At 46.8% G+C, this 17,803-nt stretch overlaps 6 protein-coding genes and 1 non-coding gene across 7 annotated transcripts; 6 read left to right on the top strand and 1 right to left on the bottom strand.

Moving 5' to 3' along the window:
* Positions 1-306: 306 nt before the first annotated feature.
* BDCG_00801 (uncharacterized protein) lies at positions 307-980 on the top strand (the record flags this gene model as incomplete). The annotated part of the gene is made up of 2 exons (XM_045416312.1): positions 307-331; positions 541-980. 2 exons carry the CDS (start codon positions 307-309, stop codon positions 978-980), a joined length of 465 nt encoding a protein of 154 aa, XP_045272072.1.
* A 725-nt stretch (positions 981-1,705) lies between these two features.
* Positions 1,706-4,642, top strand: BDCG_00800 (ubiquitin thiolesterase). The gene has a single exon (XM_045416311.1). The coding sequence runs from the start codon at positions 2,130-2,132 to the stop codon at positions 4,059-4,061; it is 1,932 nt and encodes a 643-aa protein (XP_045272071.1). The 5' UTR covers positions 1,706-2,129; the 3' UTR covers positions 4,062-4,642.
* A 1,594-nt stretch (positions 4,643-6,236) lies between these two features.
* On the top strand, positions 6,237-9,477 carry BDCG_00799 (TAM domain methyltransferase). The gene is made up of 12 exons (XM_045416310.1): positions 6,237-7,134; positions 7,216-7,250; positions 7,368-7,421; positions 7,531-7,537; positions 7,671-7,715; positions 7,795-7,830; positions 7,940-8,036; positions 8,113-8,137; positions 8,209-8,234; positions 8,308-8,338; positions 8,463-8,817; positions 8,964-9,477. Exons 1-12 carry the CDS (start codon positions 7,090-7,092, stop codon positions 9,210-9,212), a joined length of 1,005 nt encoding a protein of 334 aa, XP_045272070.1. The 5' UTR covers positions 6,237-7,089; the 3' UTR covers positions 9,213-9,477.
* Positions 9,478-9,845: 368 nt separating this feature from the next.
* On the top strand, positions 9,846-9,919 carry BDCG_16213. The gene has a single exon. It is a non-coding gene; the product is annotated as a tRNA-Arg (tRNA).
* A 557-nt stretch (positions 9,920-10,476) lies between these two features.
* BDCG_16212 (uncharacterized protein) lies at positions 10,477-10,815 on the bottom strand (the record flags this gene model as incomplete). Its single annotated transcript, XM_045425465.1, has 1 exon — positions 10,477-10,815. The coding sequence occupies one exon, from the start codon at positions 10,813-10,815 to the stop codon at positions 10,477-10,479; it is 339 nt and encodes a 112-aa protein (XP_045279306.1).
* Positions 10,816-12,893: 2,078 nt separating this feature from the next.
* On the top strand, positions 12,894-15,109 carry BDCG_00798 (fructose-bisphosphate aldolase 1). The gene is made up of 5 exons (XM_045416309.1): positions 12,894-13,036; positions 13,366-13,550; positions 13,636-13,746; positions 13,823-14,125; positions 14,191-15,109. Exons 2-5 carry the CDS (start codon positions 13,443-13,445, stop codon positions 14,749-14,751), a joined length of 1,083 nt encoding a protein of 360 aa, XP_045272069.1. The 5' UTR covers positions 12,894-13,036; positions 13,366-13,442; the 3' UTR covers positions 14,752-15,109.
* A 1,468-nt stretch (positions 15,110-16,577) lies between these two features.
* BDCG_00797 (uncharacterized protein) lies at positions 16,578-17,788 on the top strand (the record flags this gene model as incomplete). Its single annotated transcript, XM_045416308.1, has 4 exons — positions 16,578-16,881; positions 16,973-17,113; positions 17,158-17,343; positions 17,718-17,788. The coding sequence occupies 4 exons, from the start codon at positions 16,578-16,580 to the stop codon at positions 17,786-17,788; spliced, it is 702 nt and encodes a 233-aa protein (XP_045272068.1).
* Positions 17,789-17,803: the final 15 nt, after the last annotated feature.

The raw sequence follows: 17,803 nt of genomic DNA, 5'->3' as shown, positions 1-17,803 counted from the left end.
AGCGTCACCGCCGCACGCGATCTGGGTCGAAGAGCTGACTAGCTACTTCAAGTCACGGTTGCAACCACACATCCCATCCCAGTCAGCCTCCAACCTCATCTCCTAAACACTGCTGTGTTGCCATCATCGCCATCCTCTGCATCATCACTTTCCCACCCAGTATCCAGTTCATTTTAACCATCTCTGTCATCTGCATTCATCAAAGACGTCGTTTTGACGGAATAGCCAATCCAATCGCACAATTGCGCGCTTCCGCTCTCCGCTTAAGCGTCTCAATACGTGACAGTCGCTCAATAAATACCAACCATGGCCACTGAAACAACCAATGGAGGTATGTCTGAGACTGGTGGATAACTCTGGAGTTGCGACTCCAGTCCTGCTTATTACATTCTGCAGTTTCGCACTTTCTGCTACTTACATTTCCCCCCTATTTTCAAGCTTGTTGGATGTGCCCAGCTGAATTACTACCACGGAGCTCCCTCTCACCACATGAGTAATGTTTATTACTTTGAAAATTAACTAATCATCTTCAACCCATAGCTCCCGTAACAGGTGAAGTTCAGAAAGAAGATAATAGCAACACCGCCACCGTGGATGTTGGAAAGCCAGCCGCGCTGAATGAGGACGCGCATAAAGCGGTCAGCGCACCCCAGGCGGGAACTGCTACATCTCCTAGCGTGGATAAAGATGCTGACAGCTCTTCAAAGAGCGCGGGAGACAAGCACGAACGCGACGATGCAGCCGACAAAGCCGCCCAGGCGCCAAAAGATGAACCTGCCAACAAAAAACAGAAATCCGATACCGAACCCTTCAAGGGAACAAATGGAACCCAAGCCAACACTGCGACAAATGGCGAGAAGAAGAGGGGCCCAGGCAGACCCAAGAAGAGCGAGGGAAGCACGAAAACTGAAAAGAAAACCCCCAAGCCTCGCGCCACTGAGGGAATTGGAAGCCGAACTCGGAGTCGTGTCAAGGCATAGAAAAGATGATTGTCACGTCCTCCCTATGGGCAGTATCACTAGAACTTCTCAGCTACTGCGGGTTTCAGTGCACGCCTTCAATTCTCATGCTCCCGAGCCCAAATCCTCGTGATCGTGTGTTTAGTTGTTTGAAGCTCTGATTCTTTCTTGCCCATGTTTTCTTCATGTGTTTTTATTTTCTTCAATCTCTCTGAATAAGGTTTCTAGTACTAGCTCAATTTCTTGTTTTTTCATGTGCCTTTTAACTTATTTTCCTTACGTGATCTCTTTCATTTTCTCTTTATCTGATTTCGGCTTGATGGACATACTAAGGCGCACTTCAGGAACTGAGGGACAGGAGGCAAATGGACAAAGGACAACGCAAGGCTTCTTGTCGTTGTGGGACAACAAACATTACAAAAATTAAATGACTGAAAAGATTGAATGTTTCGCAAGCAGAATCCTTTTCTATTATCAGTTGCACAACTCTGCATCCCGCAGACATAGCTCTGTTTGGAAGCTTTAAATATTTTCGCACAAGTAACCTACCAAACAGCTTTGTTGGAGGACCGTTCAGTATATGTAAACGATTTATGCCCTTTTCATACATACCCTGTTTTAATAGAAGTTGGAATAAGAAACGAAGCGTACTTACGCGATGAAACGAAACAGGAATGCTGCCTACTAGAGCAATGTGTTAAATATCTAGATAATATATCCACAAATTGAAAGGCATAAATCACATCTTTTACTTTGTTAGTTAAGTAGTGACAGGATTTCTCATGGCCCTGGGAAACAACCCTGAGGCGGCTACTCAACCAGAGATCATATTTGTTGATGTGCCGGTGTCAAGTGTTTCACGGCATATTTTTTACTTTACGCGGAACATATTCACGCTGATATTTCAGGGCGATATTCTGCACAACTATTGCCCTCTTCAATGTGCGTCATAAGGACAGGCGACTTGTCTCCCAATCGCCCCACGACTTCGGCTGCGGCTGCGCTGTAACTAACCTCCACCAGCGCTGCATACTGCCGCTTGCGCCTTCACAATACCTATAAAGATTCCCTCCAATACCTCTTCAAGGCCCCCAAAAACGAAAGGCCGTTTCAGCCCACCTTCGACTAGCCCAAGTTTTGCTGCATAGCATGGACGGGTAAACCTGTCTCATGCCCGACAAACCTGCAACCGTTGCAGCCTATGCTGCTGGCGCTTCCCTAGCCGCTATTACCCTCTTCTACGTTTTCGGCCCCAACTTTACGATCGACGGCGAGGAATCGAATGGCAGCAGCAGGAAAAAGGGCATTGTCGGCCTGTTGAACCCGTCCAATGACTGCTTTATCAATTCCGTCCTCCAAGCCCTGGCCGGCCTGGGTGACCTCCGCTTATACCTGATACGAGAACTCTATCGACGTGAGCTGGAGGGCCCCGAAATATACGATGCCTTGCCGGATATCGAAAGCGTCCCACGTGGAGCGACGCCTGAGAAGGTTCGCGACCTGCAGCAGGCACCCGTTACCAAAGCCCTGAAGGAGATGCTTGACAGCTTAAACGAGCGGCCTATATATAGGAAGACGATCTCCGCGCGAGGGTTTATATTGGCTTTGGAGAGGGCGTTCCGAACGCGGATCAGCCGGAATCAGCAGGACGCGCAAGAATTTTTACAAATTGTTGCAGAACGCCTCTGTGACGAATACCACGCCGGTGTTAAGGCACGGGAAAGGGCGGCTAGGTCCTCTCTCAGCGTCGATGTGGTGGGTTCGATGGTGGATGTGAAGTCTGTAATTGGATACAATGTTGGGAACAGTGACTCGGAGTTAGAGAACGGATCACCATCCACGGATGTGAAGGCGGAGACTCTGGATACCGAGTTTCCTTTCCCATTTGAAGGGATGATGGAGTCTCAAATAGAATGCCAATCGTGCCACTATAGATACAAGCCAAACCAGACCTCGTTCGTCAACCTTACACTTCAGGTGCCCCAGCAGAGCTCTACTACTCTAAGTTCGTGCTTCGACGGCCTGCTAAAAACGGAATATATCGACGACTTCCGATGCGATAACTGCGTCCTTCTGCAAGCACATCAAATGAAGAAAGCAGAAATGGAGAAGACTAAGTCGGCGCGGGAATTCAAACACCTGGACCGCGAACTTTCTCTCATCCGAGACGCCCTTGAAAGTGACCCGGAAACCGTCCCCAAGGGCGTCAGTATGCCAAATGCCCACGACGTCCCAAAGCGCAACATCGCAAGACATATGCGAATCACTTCCTTCCCCAAATTGATAGCCATACATCTATCCCGTTCAATATTCGATCAGAATAGCTCTACAAAAAACGCCGCCAAGGTATCGTTTCCCGAACGACTGCCTATTGGCGGCATCCTCGATCAGAAGTGGTACAAGCTGCTGGGCATAGTCTGCCACAAGGGCAGCCATCACAGCGGCCATTACGAATCCTTCCGGCGCAACCATCTTTACGCGCCCTTTTCTACCCCAGACGTTTTCCGCTCTTACTCGCAAAGTCGCTCAACAAGTCAGAACCCATCGACTGCCCCGAGCCCCCAAATTCACCCGAAACAGAAGACTCCTGCCGGCCAGGATTCTGATGCTAGTCCTCTCAGCATTTCCGATAACTCTCCATCTCCATCAGCGTCTAGCGCTTCCCTTCCTATCCCTTCATTGTCCGCGTCCCCTTCCCGGCCCTCAACCGGCATAAGCGGAGGAACAGTGGGCCCTCTAGCTCCGGTGTCCCAACAATCAACTCCCCCGCTACAACAGCAACAAGAACAAGAAGAGAATCAAGACCCCTCCATATCATCACCTGCTACGCCACGATTGACTCTATCCCCCTCGTCGGATGCCGCTGCATCTACTTCCGCTAGCCTAAGGCGCCAGTCGAGCACGAAGAGTGCAAAAATTCCAGTACCGGGCGCCGGGCTCCAGTCTCGTATCCGGCGGAAAAAACGGGCGAATGACCGCTGGTGGCGGATCAGCGATGATAAGGTTAAAGAATGCAAAACTAGCGATGTGCTGGGGATGCAGAGGGAGGTTTATTTGCTTTTCTACGAAATGGAGAGGCCGGGTGATGATGAACAAGAATAGATCTTTCTACCTCAAGGCTAGGAAAACAAAATGAAAATAGAAGGGGATGAATGGTAGGGCCCCCCCCGGGGGGGGGGGGGGGGGAGGTTGGAGAAATTTTAAAAAAAATTGAACACGAAGCAAATGAGGAAATAGAGGAAACCTGCAGAGAAAAAAAATACTGAAGCATGGAGGGGAAGAAGGGAAGGGGTCTCGGATGGAATCAACAGACAATATCATCAAAGATATCAACTTATTTTCCCCTTCGGTTGGCGCGAAATGATTTGCTTTTCACTTTCACCATTCTCCCCGTTGGTGCTTTATTTTTCTTTTCTTTCTTTTTGCACTGGGTTAGAGGGAAGCAACGCTATCCCTTCGGTTATTTCCTTTATTCATTTTTATCTCATTTTTATCTCATTTTAATGTTTAGCAAGTTATCACTAGTTAAATAGTCATCTTTTTAGCATACTGACTCATATGTATGTATCTTCAGAAGATTTTACCGCCCTTCACTCTATGTTCGAGTTATATATAAGTTACATATATTGATATATATAGAGTTTAGTAAACTATTCACTTATACACTTTCATGTTCTTCAGAACTTTGTTCTTTCAAACATGCCTCATCATTATTACCCGGTGTAGTGGGAATGATATATAACCCGGCAGTTTTAGCCGTGGATGGTAAGCCCTACTTTCTTGATTTTCATGGCTTCTAACCATGGATTAGGGTACGACGCCAAGGGGTAACATGTAGTTACTGTATATGTACATATTGTGCCTTCCTGCTCTGCTGGGCAAGAAGGGTCGGATGAGGACAGTACATCCAGGATTAGAGCGCCTGCAAACTCGTAATTTAACTTGTTCTCTAATCGCCCTGCCCCAAACGATGTGTCTGCCACTGATCACCTCGTTGCGGATGGATGTGTCGTTTGTCCTCGGCAAGAACACTTCGTGAGTCGTTCGGTACATTACGAAGTGGCCGCTAGCATGGCAAGATTGCCGCTCTCCTTGAATTTTTCGTATTCCGCGTTCCACATGAGAGATGTCCAAAAAACATCATACACAATCGTCACTAAAAATTATAGGTTGCACTCCCCTGCGAAGTATTTGCGGTATGCCTTGCCCCGCGACTTAAAAACGATTTAAACCGGGAGGCCAAAACTCTCCAGCCGTCCGGATAGATATCGATGGCAGAATTCGGCTTCGCGCTTGGTGTCACACTTCCAACGGAATGTCATAACATAGGGATATAAAGGAGCATGGATGCTCCTAGGGAATTTGTCTGAAGGGCATGCTTGCTCTCAATCATCTCTTGGATCTACAATAATACTATTGTTCGAAATTGATTGTGTTCTGTCGCTACCCGACAGACGTGGGACGCAGTAAAGTGCAGTCCACCGTGATAAATTCCAGAGCAATGGAGCTTCAGAGGGCTGAGAAGTCGCACTGGTTGTGTTTGTAAGGAGGGGTGTGATAACCAGTCAAGAAACCATTCTCGGAATTTTGGTTTCAGGCTTCCAGCAATGTTCCTAACCCTCGTCCGTCCCTGCTCTGGTCTGAGCCAAACGCTGGAAACCGGACCAGAATGGTAGTTAATAAGGGTAATGGAATGGTAATGGAATGCACGGAGAATGAACCGGCGAGCTTGCCTTATCCACTTGCACTCACGACAGCCCAAAGCACAAATAATAAAATATCCCTAAAAGGGGGGAAACATAAATCGAGGTGAATGTACCCCGCAATTTGGATTCCAGCCAGTAGAAGAATATGGATGCCCGTTTATGGGGGTCAACGGAAGAACAATATGAAGAGCAGAACCCTTCTTGACCCGTCAATCAGCTGCTGAACTGGACGGGCTAGGTGGCTGGAGAAGGGATCCGTATGAGCCACGTTCGTGCTTTCGGGGCCAAGAGGGACATTGTCCAACAGAGCTTCAAAAATAACTGGTCTGACATACAGGCATGGTCCTGAAGGACTTGGATTATTGCAGAAACACATCTCAAGTCCTTGATTCCCTGTTAATCCGTAGACAGGGCACTGGTTGTTTTGTTTTATATCAAATGAGGAATATCACCAGATAACCAAGCGTAGTTGCTCATGTCGCAAATCAGACTCTTGCTGATAATCCGTAAGAAGGCTTGACAGTTGAGGTGAATAATTTGGATTTGCAGAAAAAACAACCTCACCTCATTATTCGTCTAAAATAGCGGCCGGATGGGATGAGCCGGATAGCGGGTAGGTATACGCTGTATATCCCTTGGTGCCACGACGAGCGCTGTCCGCCTCCGGCCCATCCATGGCCCCAAGCGTCCTATTGTCCTGCAGGCCAATTGACTTCCCTCCTCTGGAGTAAGCTGGATCCAAGCGCGACACTCCTCCTCGAATCATTGCGCACGGGGAGCCGGGATGAGGAACCATTCCAGAACGCGGACGGGGAGGAGGAAGTTCCTAGGGTGGAGGAGGAGACCTAGTCCACAGTCGCCCGTTTTAAGGCCGGTTAATTGGAACATAACATGTCTTGATCTCCGCTAGCATTCCCTTAGTTACCCTTCACAGATTCACAGAATCACCACCAAAGTCGACAATCCTCGTCGCCCACGCGGGTCATGGCGCCCGGCGGCGCGAGCAGAAGGGAAATCGAGCAACAATGGGCATTCGCCCGCAGGCTTAGAGGGCCATGATTGGTGGTTATTGACAATGATAAGTTAGTTACTGGATGCCCAGCCGGATGACCTTTAGCTCGTTTGTGACGGCGAAGGATAATATCCGCCCGGAACATCTGCCGTCCCCCTCCCCTTTTGGTTTCCCTCCTGTTTATTTATTTATGGCTGCCCTTCAAAAATCTCCTTTGTCCGTCTCGACAAGATCATCCTTCTCCCCCAATTTCAACCCCTCCAAAGGCCAGAAGCTTGACCGAAGAATTCTAGTTCTGCTATAAACAATCACCACCGCTTAGGTAGTTATCTTCCGCATTCAGTCAGGTCTCTGGAAACTGTTATACCAAAGCGCATTTTCCCACCTTTACTCTTCCAGATATTTTTTCACTATGGCCAACGACGCTCATAATGCGGTGCCAAATATCGAAGCAGATGTCTGTTCCGTCTTCTTTTTACTTACCTTTGGTTTTCACCAAATACCAACCTTCGGAATTAACCTTGATATTTATGTGTAGCCTAATGACGATACCGACTCTGCATTCGAGGGCTCGTGAGTTTCCCAGTGCTTCCTCCTATTCTAGCTTGGGAACATGCTTTCTATATACTTGATCCGTAACAGGATCTAGTGAGTATTCTTGCTGATTTATGGTTCTCGGTAATATCACAGCGTGGGAAGTGCCAGTTATGCAACGACGCTTGCCTCCAGCATAAAAAACTATGTGTAAGGAATCACATTCCTATATCAATCAGCGCCTTCTTATACATATATATATATATATATGTATATATTTATTCTTCTCTGAATTTGAGGAGCTCTGACAACCTGCTAGATATGCGGTACGTGGAAATGTTCTCACAGATACAACACAACGTCTACCGAGGCCGTTGTCATTTCCAATCCTGAAGGGCCGGCTTGAGAGCTACGAATGCTGATACAACGATCGCCTACTTGCGACTTCTGGGGACTTAGAACGGAAGACGTTACAATTCGTTCCGCGCTGGGGAATATATTTTGGTGGGTCCATAATCTCCTCGCCATATGTGATTACGTTTGGAAAATCTGGGACTAACATATTCTCGCTCCTTCCCGTCAGCCAAATGATGAAGACGAGCAGGATCGCATGGACTTGGTAAGGATATCCGAAGCTTAGCCATAATCCTCTCCGACGTCATATACTATACTGGTAATTGCGCAATTACCTTTTGAAGAAATTCATCTGACCGCCCCTCGGAACACAGACCCACCACATCTACAAACTGCTCTTAGGTGGAGATATATATGTTTCCCCGATAAAAGCGAATCCACAGCGAGTTCTTGATATTGGAACAGGCACTGGTATGGCGCGGTTTCGGCCCTTTACCTATCGATATCTTGTTTGCCCTGGCCCTCTCTGACCATCCCTTCGAAACAGGAATATGGGCGATTGACTTTGCAGAGTGAGTACTGCTATCTATAATTCTGGTTTCTTTGTCTGTGAATTAGCTCTAACTTAGTGTATCAATTGCAGCGCACACCCCGAGTCGCATGTTGTGGGTAAGCATTATCGCCTATTTTAGAATGCTGCCCAAGTATTCTGAAGAATTATTATTTAATAGTCATCTTATAGGGAATGATCTGAGTCCCATCCAACCATCATGGTAAGAATTGAAACATTCTTTGACAGCACCCACGCGCACACAATCTCCTCCCCCCTCATTTCCCTTTTGTGCCCCTTTTTTGGTTGTTGGAGCAAGCAACCGACCCACCATCTTCTACCTGCAGGGTCCCCACGAACTGTGTCTTTGAGATCGACGACCTCGAGGCAACATGGCCATATACCCGACCATTCGACTTCATCCATGCGCGCGAACTAGCCGGATCAATCGGCGACTTCGACAAGCTCTTCGAGCAGGCTTACAAGAACCTGGTGCCGGGCGGATACTTTGAGATTCAATCCATCGAGCCGTGTTTCCTTAGCGATGACGGGACGCTCGAGAAAGCAAAACATGCGTTGGAATGGATGCATATGGAATACGAAGCAAGTGCCAAGTTTGGAAAGCCATTGGAGATCGTGAAGACGTTTCCGGAGAAGTTGAAGCAGGCTGGGTTCGTGGATGTTAAGACCACGCTTAAGAAGGTGAGAGATCCTATATACCTACCCGCGTCTGCCCACGGCCTCTCTCTTCCCCTCCTCTTCTTGTTATTATCTTCCCCTCGTCTCAACATAAGTTAATTAAAACCTTATCTAATGTGCGTGATAAAAAAAATTAAAAAAAAAAATAGCTCCCCATCGGTACCTGGCCCAAGGACAAGAAGTTGAAAGAAATCGGGCGCTTCCAGCAGCTGCAGGTATTGCAGGCGCTGGAGCCGTACTCGCTCTTCCTCTTCACGAAGATTCTGGGGTGGAGTGCCGAGGAGACCCAGGTGCTTCTCTCCGGGGTCCGCAAGGATATCAAAAACCGAGAGATCCATATGTACGGCTGGGTACATTTCACATATGGCAGGAAGCCTGAAGATGCCGCCACTTCCTAGGCATACCTAGCTACCATTCTTTTGTATGGGAAGATCCCATTCGGATACAATATTAAGTCAAGAAGTGGGGAGGTTAGACGGGGTTGTTGATGGGCAGTTTTTCGTTTTACATTGTTCTGCTTCCGTTTGCAATTTTTTGGCCATTATTCTTTACTACTACCATCATCTTTTTCTTGCATTGCACTGATGACGACCTAATCTGACGAACATATATGATATATGATGTATATCGTCCCGCAAGTTTTTTTTTTTTTTTTTTTTTTTTTTTTTTTTTTTTTTTTTAAACCGTCTGGTACTTTTCGTCACCCTTACATTTTTTTTCCTTTGAGATGTCTTTTCCCCGCATTTACTGGCGATCAGTAAGTAGTTATTATTATTTTGTTTCCAAGAGGGGTGGAACAGATATACACCCTCACGAATAAAAATACCCACCAGTCACAACTGTTTGATAATAATACTATTTTATCCTGACATCTCTGAAAGACTGTCTCTCCCGAATTGCACCCCTGTCATCTATCTATTCCTCAAGACTACGTAGGGTATGGTATGGCCGTTTCCGGCAAAACTCACTATAACTCACATACCAAACACACTAACCACAAGACGCTATTCTTGGAAACAGTACTCAGTGCAGGCCGCGTGGCCTAATGGTTAAGGCGTTGGTTTTCGGCACCAAAGATTTGTGCGTTCGAATCGCACCGTGGTCGATGAAATTTTTTTCTTTTTTTTTTCCTTTTTTCGGCTCTCTCAATCAAATCTGTGCTAGGAATGAATAAAATTAACTCCTACTTCTACGAGGGAGTTGTCTTTGGCTGCCTTCTTCCCAGGCGGCTGCCCTCATCCGACAGGGTCCACGGATAAAGGAGAGTGCTAGTTAACCGTGCCATGCTTACTCACTCTCTGTAGTGAGTGCGCCACAGCGTACAGAAAACCACACCGTAAAGAAAATATTTTGAATATAGTAATCTTCAAAAATTAATTAATAACCACCACCACATCTATCTATAATATAAAGATTATCTATATACTCATTAGAAGGTGTAGAATCCACTGTAAGTTGAGATTCTATAGAATTATCTTGTTGTGGTTGAGTGGCTGTAGATTTTGTAGGTTTGATTCCAATTGATTGAAGAGTCTTATTGAATGTCTTTTTCATCTCATCTGCTCTACAGGTCGCGATCTTGCGATTGGCATTCTTAATAGTGAGGACTCCACCTACTTGCACCTGCCTGCGGGAGGATTTGACGACCTGATGTCTATTTGCTCAATAATGATCTGCAAGTTCACCCTCACGGTGCGCGTTCAATTCCGCCTGGACCATGCTACCCTTGAAGATCTTGTTCAACCACCTTGTCAAACCAGGTGTAAGGGTATCCTTCACATCTTCTAAGGCCTTGGCTGCTGCATTGATTTGGTGACGTAGTTTTGCAACCATCTCTGGGGAGGTTAATTGCAAGGAGGCAGTTGACAGTCGATCTGCAGGTGGCGGGGTAAAGTGATCACATACATCACCATCACCATCGTATATGTTGAGATCCGGGGCATCATCAATGGTAAGAGGTCTCAATTGATTGAGAATTATATCGCGATTAACTGGATACATTTCACAGTCAGCAAAGCCAGCTCTCACAGTGCCAGGTTTGAATGCTTGCAGTCAGATGCTCTCCAGATTAGCAAGGAATTGTTCGCGGCAGCTTCGATATGCTTGATGGTGGATGGGCAAAAATTAATGTCCAATTGATGAATCCATATCTTAATTGCCTCTTCCTGGCTGTCATTCAATGCTCGATTCAGTGGAACCCTCATAGTCCTTGATTTCTTCCCGTTGATCCTCCCATACAAGGTGGCATATGGGACTTTGAATTCTCGTGACAGAGATGTGATTTTTAATTTTGAATTGCTTTTGTACGCGTCAACAGCTCTTTGCAACTGCTCCTCAGTGTAATTAGAAGATTTAGGCATGGTTATAATTAATGATGATTATTTGAAGATGAAGAATGAAGATATTGAAAATATTTTCTTTATGGTGTGGTTTTCCGTACGCTGTGGCGCACTCACTACAGAGAGTGAGTAAGCATGGCACGGTTACTACCTAACCTACTCAGGCGCAAATCGCTCAGAAAACTAGACCTCTCACAACCTTTTTTTTTCCGCTAAGAGATGCGTTAACTACCATCCATCACTAGTGGTCTACTTCCCTGACGATGATACAAAACCCGTCTGTTTTCGGGATACTACCTAGGCATGGGACCAACAAATCTCTGCGACAACCAGCAGGGCAACGGTTCAAGTGTTGGTGTTTCTGGACGGTGTTTCCCTTGTTTTTGAAGATGAATACGGAGTAGGGTAGAGGGGGAGACTGCACATATGAAACAGAAAAAAAAAAAAAAAAAATTGAATCATTAGTATTCGTTTCCAACATAGATGAAGGATACAGCTGTCGCTGGTCTTCAACCTCCCCGCCTCGCCTGTCTTGCAGCCTCGCCTCTCCATGCGATCGATAAAGGCAAATGATAATACATATAAGTTTAGCTTGGTATGGTATGGCTGGCACTGCAGTGACCAAACTTGAAATATTTATAATAGCTGTGGCTACGGAGATTTTCTTTCCGCAGCACAACCTGCCCATTCCCGCCCCCGCCTCCCGCCTCCCCCCCAAATTCAACGGGATTGTGACTTTTAGTGCCACCCACCGCGTGAAGGCGAATCACGCCGAGAGGACTCACACCGAGAGCAACCACCCAACAGGCGATCAACTACACCACACCGGGACGCCGAATGAAGCATGAAGCATGGCGGAACATGACAACAACATTGTGGGGATTAGCTTTTTACTCCTGGAATGAAGAACAACTACATGTATAGAGAATAATCATATATATATATATAGAGAGAGAGAGATATATATACTACGTATATATATATATATTTTAAGTACGTAGTAGACAGTCTCTAAGGAACATTTCCGTGTCTCCGACTGGTTCGCCGGTTTTGCTGCCAATGACGGATGGAGGGGGGGGCTATTGTATGTAGTAGTGAAAAAGTCGGAGGGGGAAAAACAAACACTGGGGCGAGGCTAGTTGAAGTCCTTTGTATTCTCCGGGTTTCTATTGGCTTTTTTTTGGGGGTTTTTTTTTGCTGTTGAGTAGTAATCGATATAGCCAAGATTCGTGGGAATAAAGTGGAGGGAGAAAGATGACTTTGAATTCAATCGTAACAGTGATGATGGTGGCACAATAATATGATGACAATGATGTAATGGTAATACTATGGCAATCGAGGAACAGGAAACTGTCGAAACACATTGCTAGGTCTGTACGGTGCAGATTGACTGGCAGATGAGATGATATGTGTTTCGCTGATATTGCGTGTGAATGACTATTTCTCATATTGCAGCAAACTTGCACCCCCATCGGTATGATTGACAATTGTAAGATGATGAGCGCGGACAGAATTGGGAAAACCATCAAGAAACGCGGACGAAGCCAGGCGCAAGACAGCGAGGATTAGCAGGATTAGCAGGATTATTATTAAATATGGCTGAGAGCATGGAACATGGTGATAGATATCAAGGATAGAAAAAGACAGAGAATAGCCGCTTTTTTTTTTTTTCTTACCCCACTGTCGAAGCGGGTGGAAAAAAAAAAAAAAAAAAAAAGGGAACAGAGATTTCTTCCGTCTTCTTCTCTTTCTTCTTCTTCTTCTTCTTCTTCTTCTTCTTCCTCTTCCTCCTCTCATCCTTCATCGTTGTTCAAATATACTGAATACATTCTCCTGTTATTTGCTCCATCGTATTTCCCCACTATAACTATATCCCTCAACAGGTTTGTTTGTCCCCGTTCTCTATTTAAAATGACTTTTCCTTGTTGTTGTTCTTGTATTACTCTGCGATGACATACATAGCTTGCCCGTCTTTTGCCCCTCCATCGGCGCCATCGCTTTCATCATGGGCGAATTTAAACCACTGCACTCCCCTCCCTCTCTACTCTCTTCTCTCCTCTTTCACATCTCATCTTTGTCTTACTGCTCTTTGTCAATATATCTATCTATATCTCCCCATCTAATTAATTGCCATTGGATACTCTCGTGGGCTTCAATCTCATATTACACACGCTAATCTTGCCAATTCGCTTCCCCTCTCGCATTTCATCAGATTCCCGAACCCCGCCATAACCCTCGCGGAAAACAAACAACCACAACACACCCATAAATCTATAATACACAGTCATCATGGGTGTACTAGACGTTCTCTCCCGCAAAGCCGGCGTCATTGTCGGTGACGATGTCCTTCGTCTCTTCCAGTATGCCCAGGAGAAAGTCTTTGCTATTCCTGCCATTGTATGTACCCCGCCCTATCTTCGGCAAATGCCAGCCACATAAAAAAATCGGCAAAAAACTAATTCAATTCGTGTTTCTCTTACAGAATGTAACCTCCTCTTCTACTGCCGTGGCCGCTCTCGAGGCTGCTCGTGACAAGAAAAGCCCCATCATCCTGCAGATGTCCCAGGGTGGTGCTGCCTTCTTTGCCGGAAAGGTAAATTAAAACGGCCCCAAAACCCGGTATTGCGTGTCCGAAATTACGGTATCTAACATGAGTATTATGAATATAGGGTATTCCTAATGGCAACCAAGAAGCTTCCATTGCTGGTGCCATCGCCGGGGCTCACTACATCAGAAGCATTGCTCCCTCCTACGGCATTCCCGTCGTCCTTCACACCGATCACTGCGCCAAGAAGCTGCTCCCTTGGTTGGACGGCATGCTCGACGAGGATGAACGTTACTTCAAGATCCATGGCGAGCCTCTCTTCTCCAGCCACATGATTGATCTTTCCGAGGAGACCGTCGAGTGGAACATTGAGACCACTGCCAAGTACCTCAAGCGCGCTACGCCCATGAAGCAATGGCTCGAGATGGTGAGTTACACATCCCACATAAACTACCTAGATCCATTCATTGATCATGTAAAAAAAAAAAACAGGAAATCGGCATCACCGGCGGTGAAGAAGACGGCGTCAACAACGAATCCGTCGACAACGCCTCCCTCTACACCCAGCCCGAGGACATCTACGCCATCTACAAGACCCTCTCAGCCATCAGCCCCTACTTCTCCATCGCCGCCGGCTTCGGCAACGTGCACGGCGTCTACAAGCCCGGCAACGTCCGCCTGCACCCAGAACTCCTCTCCAAGCACCAGGCCTACGTCAAGGAGAAGACCGGCTCCGACAAGGACAAGCTCGTCTTCCTCGTCTTCCACGGCGGCTCCGGCTCCTCCAAGGACGAGTTCAAGGAAGCCATCAGCTACGGCGTTGTCAAGGTCAACCTCGACACGGACCTGCAGTTCGCGTACCTGAGCGGCGTGCGCGATTTCGTCCTCGGCAAGAAGGATTACCTGCTGACTGCGGTGGGTAACCCGGATGGAGATGATAAGCCGAACAAGAAGTACTTTGACCCCCGTGTCTGGATTCGGGAAGGCGAGAAGGCCATGAGCGTCCGGGTACAGGAGGGGCTTGATGATTTTAATACTTCGAACCAGCTGTAAAAGAATTATGAAATGAGTGAATGAAAAAGGAGGGAGGGGGGGGGTGGAGGAAGAGAGTTTTTTTTCCTTTTTTTTTCTTTTTTCCTTTTTTCCTTTTTCCTTTTTCTTTTTTTCTTCTTTTTTTGAAAACGAAAAAAATAATTATAAGAAAAAAACCTTTTGTATGAAGAAAAGAGGATAAATACATAAATAATATTGATATTCAGTTTTATATACGCGCGATCGCCGTCCGGGGGGATGATAGTTGTGCGCCCTCCTCCTCTGACTCGACTTGTTTTGAACAGAAGGGCGGGATTTGAGTCAAAGTGGTCAATTGTTATTTTTTTTTTTTTTTTTTTTAAACCTTTCTCATTTTTCTCACATCTCCGCATGCGTGGGGTGTGCTTTGGGGTAAATAGTTAATATATATATAAGTTGTAGCTTCAGAAAGGAGATAAATATTCATTTGAAATATACGAAAATCAGATTACCTCATACATCTGTACGGATGTATTCCGTACTCTTCAGCTATTTATTTAATTGAGTCTGAGGACCAAATCTCATAACATGGATAAATTGAAAGAACTAATAACTATTTAGTTAAATATGTATTGTTCCTCGCGGGACGAAGCACGAACTGAGACAGCTGGTGACGATTACCACTCGGGCCGGCGATCTGTTAAATAACAAAAAGAAAAGGGATTTGAAGCAGTCAGGTCACTGACACTGGTGATGAAAATCGAATTCAAAGCAGATTATTTAATCAAGTTCGGTGCCGGCCAATGGTGACCAACGTTGGACGGGAAGTTGGTAGGGTGGTAGTGGTGGTAGGGAGTGAGGGAGGGTATTTAGTTTATGGGGGACTGGTCTGTCTGTTTGTGAAGACAGCTGGGATATTTTGCAAGTTTGTTTAAATATCTGTTTTATTTTAACTATTTATTTACACCAGACCAGACCAGACCAGACCAGCTGAAAATGTGTGCTGGGGATGGGATGCGATTGGGATGGCGCGACTGTTCAACACCCCCAGGATGCACATATTTAACTAGAACATTAACTAACTAACCTGATCCCCTTATTTAGTTAAGTTCTCTCGTTGAATACGCGTATCGAACGGTCCCCTACCTAACTACCTAGGTAACAAAACCCGCGATGTGCTCGGTATGGACGTTGCAACTGCCGCAGAACGGTGTTGATGCTTATAATACCTAGATATTTAGATATCAGGCAATCCACTACGTACCCCTGATTCTGTCGGAAAGGGTGAAATGATACCGCCAGCAGCTTTAGCTATGGCGCCCGATTGCTAAGTTAACGCACAGTTGAGGCATCCATCGACGTGGTTAAGGGAGGTGGAACCTCGATGAGAGGTGGACGCGCCTACGACTTGGTATATCTACGGACTTACCTCGTTATTTTATTTATTATCAATCGCCCACTTTACTTCGACTGACATCCTACGAGAGCCTTATATTCAGTATGCGCGGGAATGCCTCCTTTCAGTCAGTGTATGGCGCCGACACACTTACCACCTGTCGGCCCGCCATCGATCAATCAGATATCCAAACTACAAACAATGAGAACCTCATATAGGGCCTCTTCCCGGTCTCCGCACACCCCTTTCCCCCCCTTTCCCCCCCCTCCCCCACCCTCAGCTTCGCCGAATACGGCCCCAAATCCGGCTTCCCCCTCCTCTACTTCCACGGCTACCCTTCCTCCCGCCTCGAAGTCCGCGTCCCTCACTCCGCTCGCTCACTGCCTGCACTTGAGCATCATCGCCCCCGACCGCCCCGGCTTCGGCCGTTCCACTTACCTCCCCAACTGCTGCATCATGGACTGGCCGGCCGATGTGCGTGCGCTGGTGGATCATCTGGTCTGGAGAGGTGTGCGGTTCTGGGAGGGTTGGGGGGTGGGCTGTATGTGCTTGCTTGTGCGAGGCTGAGGGAGGCGGGGGGAAGGGGGTGGTGAGGAGGATAGTGAGGGGGGCGGGGCTGTGGTGGGGTGCTCCTCTTGCTGCTGATGCTGCTGATGCTGCTGCTGCTGTTGAGAATGTTAGTAGTGGTGGTGGTGGTGGTGATGCTGATGTTGATGGTAATAGGGGTATTTCAATGCCCAGACGGGTTTTGGAGGTGGCCGGTGTGGTTAGAAGGGGTGAGTGATTTTCTGGTTAGGCGGGGTTAGTTGAGCGGTGGTTGGGTAGGCTTGATGCGGTCAAGGGTGTTAGAGGGTCCGGGGGGAGTAGAGAGGTTGCAAGAGGGCAAGAGTAAGACTGGTCTGGCAGCGACCGCGCCGTCACCGACAAACGACGACAACGATGATGACGTCAAACCGAGTACCGATATAAAGAACGCTGTGAGCAATTCCTCCAACTCATCTTTGAAGCGTTTGCCCACGGCAGCGCAGGAAACGCAACGGCTGACAGCTTAGCTGATGACTGGGATTTCCGCTTCGAGGACGTACAATTTCCTGAAGTGCTGAAATGGCATGGGACGGCGGATGCGAATTCACCCCATCGGGATGATCCTGCAGGGATAGAGGTTGGAGGTGATGTTGAGGGAGCTTGTGCCGGCGGAGATAGATGGTTAGGGGGGTGGAATGATTTTATATATGGAGGTAGGTGTAGTCCGTGTATGATATAAATAATGCCTGCTTAGATTATCTCTCTCTATTTTGTTCTGTATGATACCCCGGTTTATAGATTCCTCCTTGTCCGTAATTAAATATACAAAACAACTACAAAAAAATAAAAACATAAAAACATACGAGAGCCCCGGATTCGCTGGTGGTCACCTACCCAACTACTTAAGAGCCTGTTTGGTAGCCCTGTCCAGAGCTGTATAGGCTGCCGTAGTTTTATGCATTGGCAAAATACAAGAAGGTAAAACTTTAAACAATAGAAAAAAAAATTACTGGGTCGGCTAAGTGTTCTGAAACCATGATTCAAACACTGTTTGATAACTTGAACTGACAATTGTATGTTTGGACAGAGATGAAAGTAGGATGGACCAGCTCTGTCTGTCTTTTCTGCTTTCTTTGTGCTCAACGAGTAACTCCGTAGTTAGGGGGAGAGTTG

Source organism: Blastomyces dermatitidis, assembly GCF_000003525.1.
Source record: "Blastomyces dermatitidis ER-3 genomic scaffold supercont1.1, whole genome shotgun sequence".
Classification (NCBI taxonomy): Eukaryota; Fungi; Ascomycota; class Eurotiomycetes; order Onygenales; family Ajellomycetaceae; genus Blastomyces; species Blastomyces dermatitidis.
The sequence above is the reverse complement of the archived record's forward strand: the minus strand, read 5'-3'. Positions and strand labels throughout refer to the sequence as shown.

Bases quoted from the DNA above. Each gene is read 5' to 3' on its own strand.
- BDCG_00800 (XM_045416311.1), top strand. From the start codon at position 2,130: ATGCCCGACAAACCTGCAACCGTTGCAGCCTATGCTGCTGGCGCTTCC.
- BDCG_00799 (XM_045416310.1), top strand. From the start codon at position 7,090: ATGGCCAACGACGCTCATAATGCGGTGCCAAATATCGAAGCAGAT. The intron at 8,138-8,208 runs GTGAGTACTGCT...TATCAATTGCAG, and splicing joins TGGGCGATTGACTTTGCAGA to CGCACACCCCGAGTCGCATG. The intron at 8,818-8,963 runs GTGAGAGATCCT...AAAAAAAAATAG, and splicing joins TTAAGACCACGCTTAAGAAG to CTCCCCATCGGTACCTGGCC.
- BDCG_00798 (XM_045416309.1), top strand. From the start codon at position 13,443: ATGGGTGTACTAGACGTTCTCTCCCGCAAAGCCGGCGTCATTGTCGGT. The intron at 13,551-13,635 runs GTATGTACCCCG...TTTCTCTTACAG, and splicing joins TCTTTGCTATTCCTGCCATT to AATGTAACCTCCTCTTCTAC. The intron at 14,126-14,190 runs GTGAGTTACACA...AAAAAAAAACAG, and splicing joins TGAAGCAATGGCTCGAGATG to GAAATCGGCATCACCGGCGG.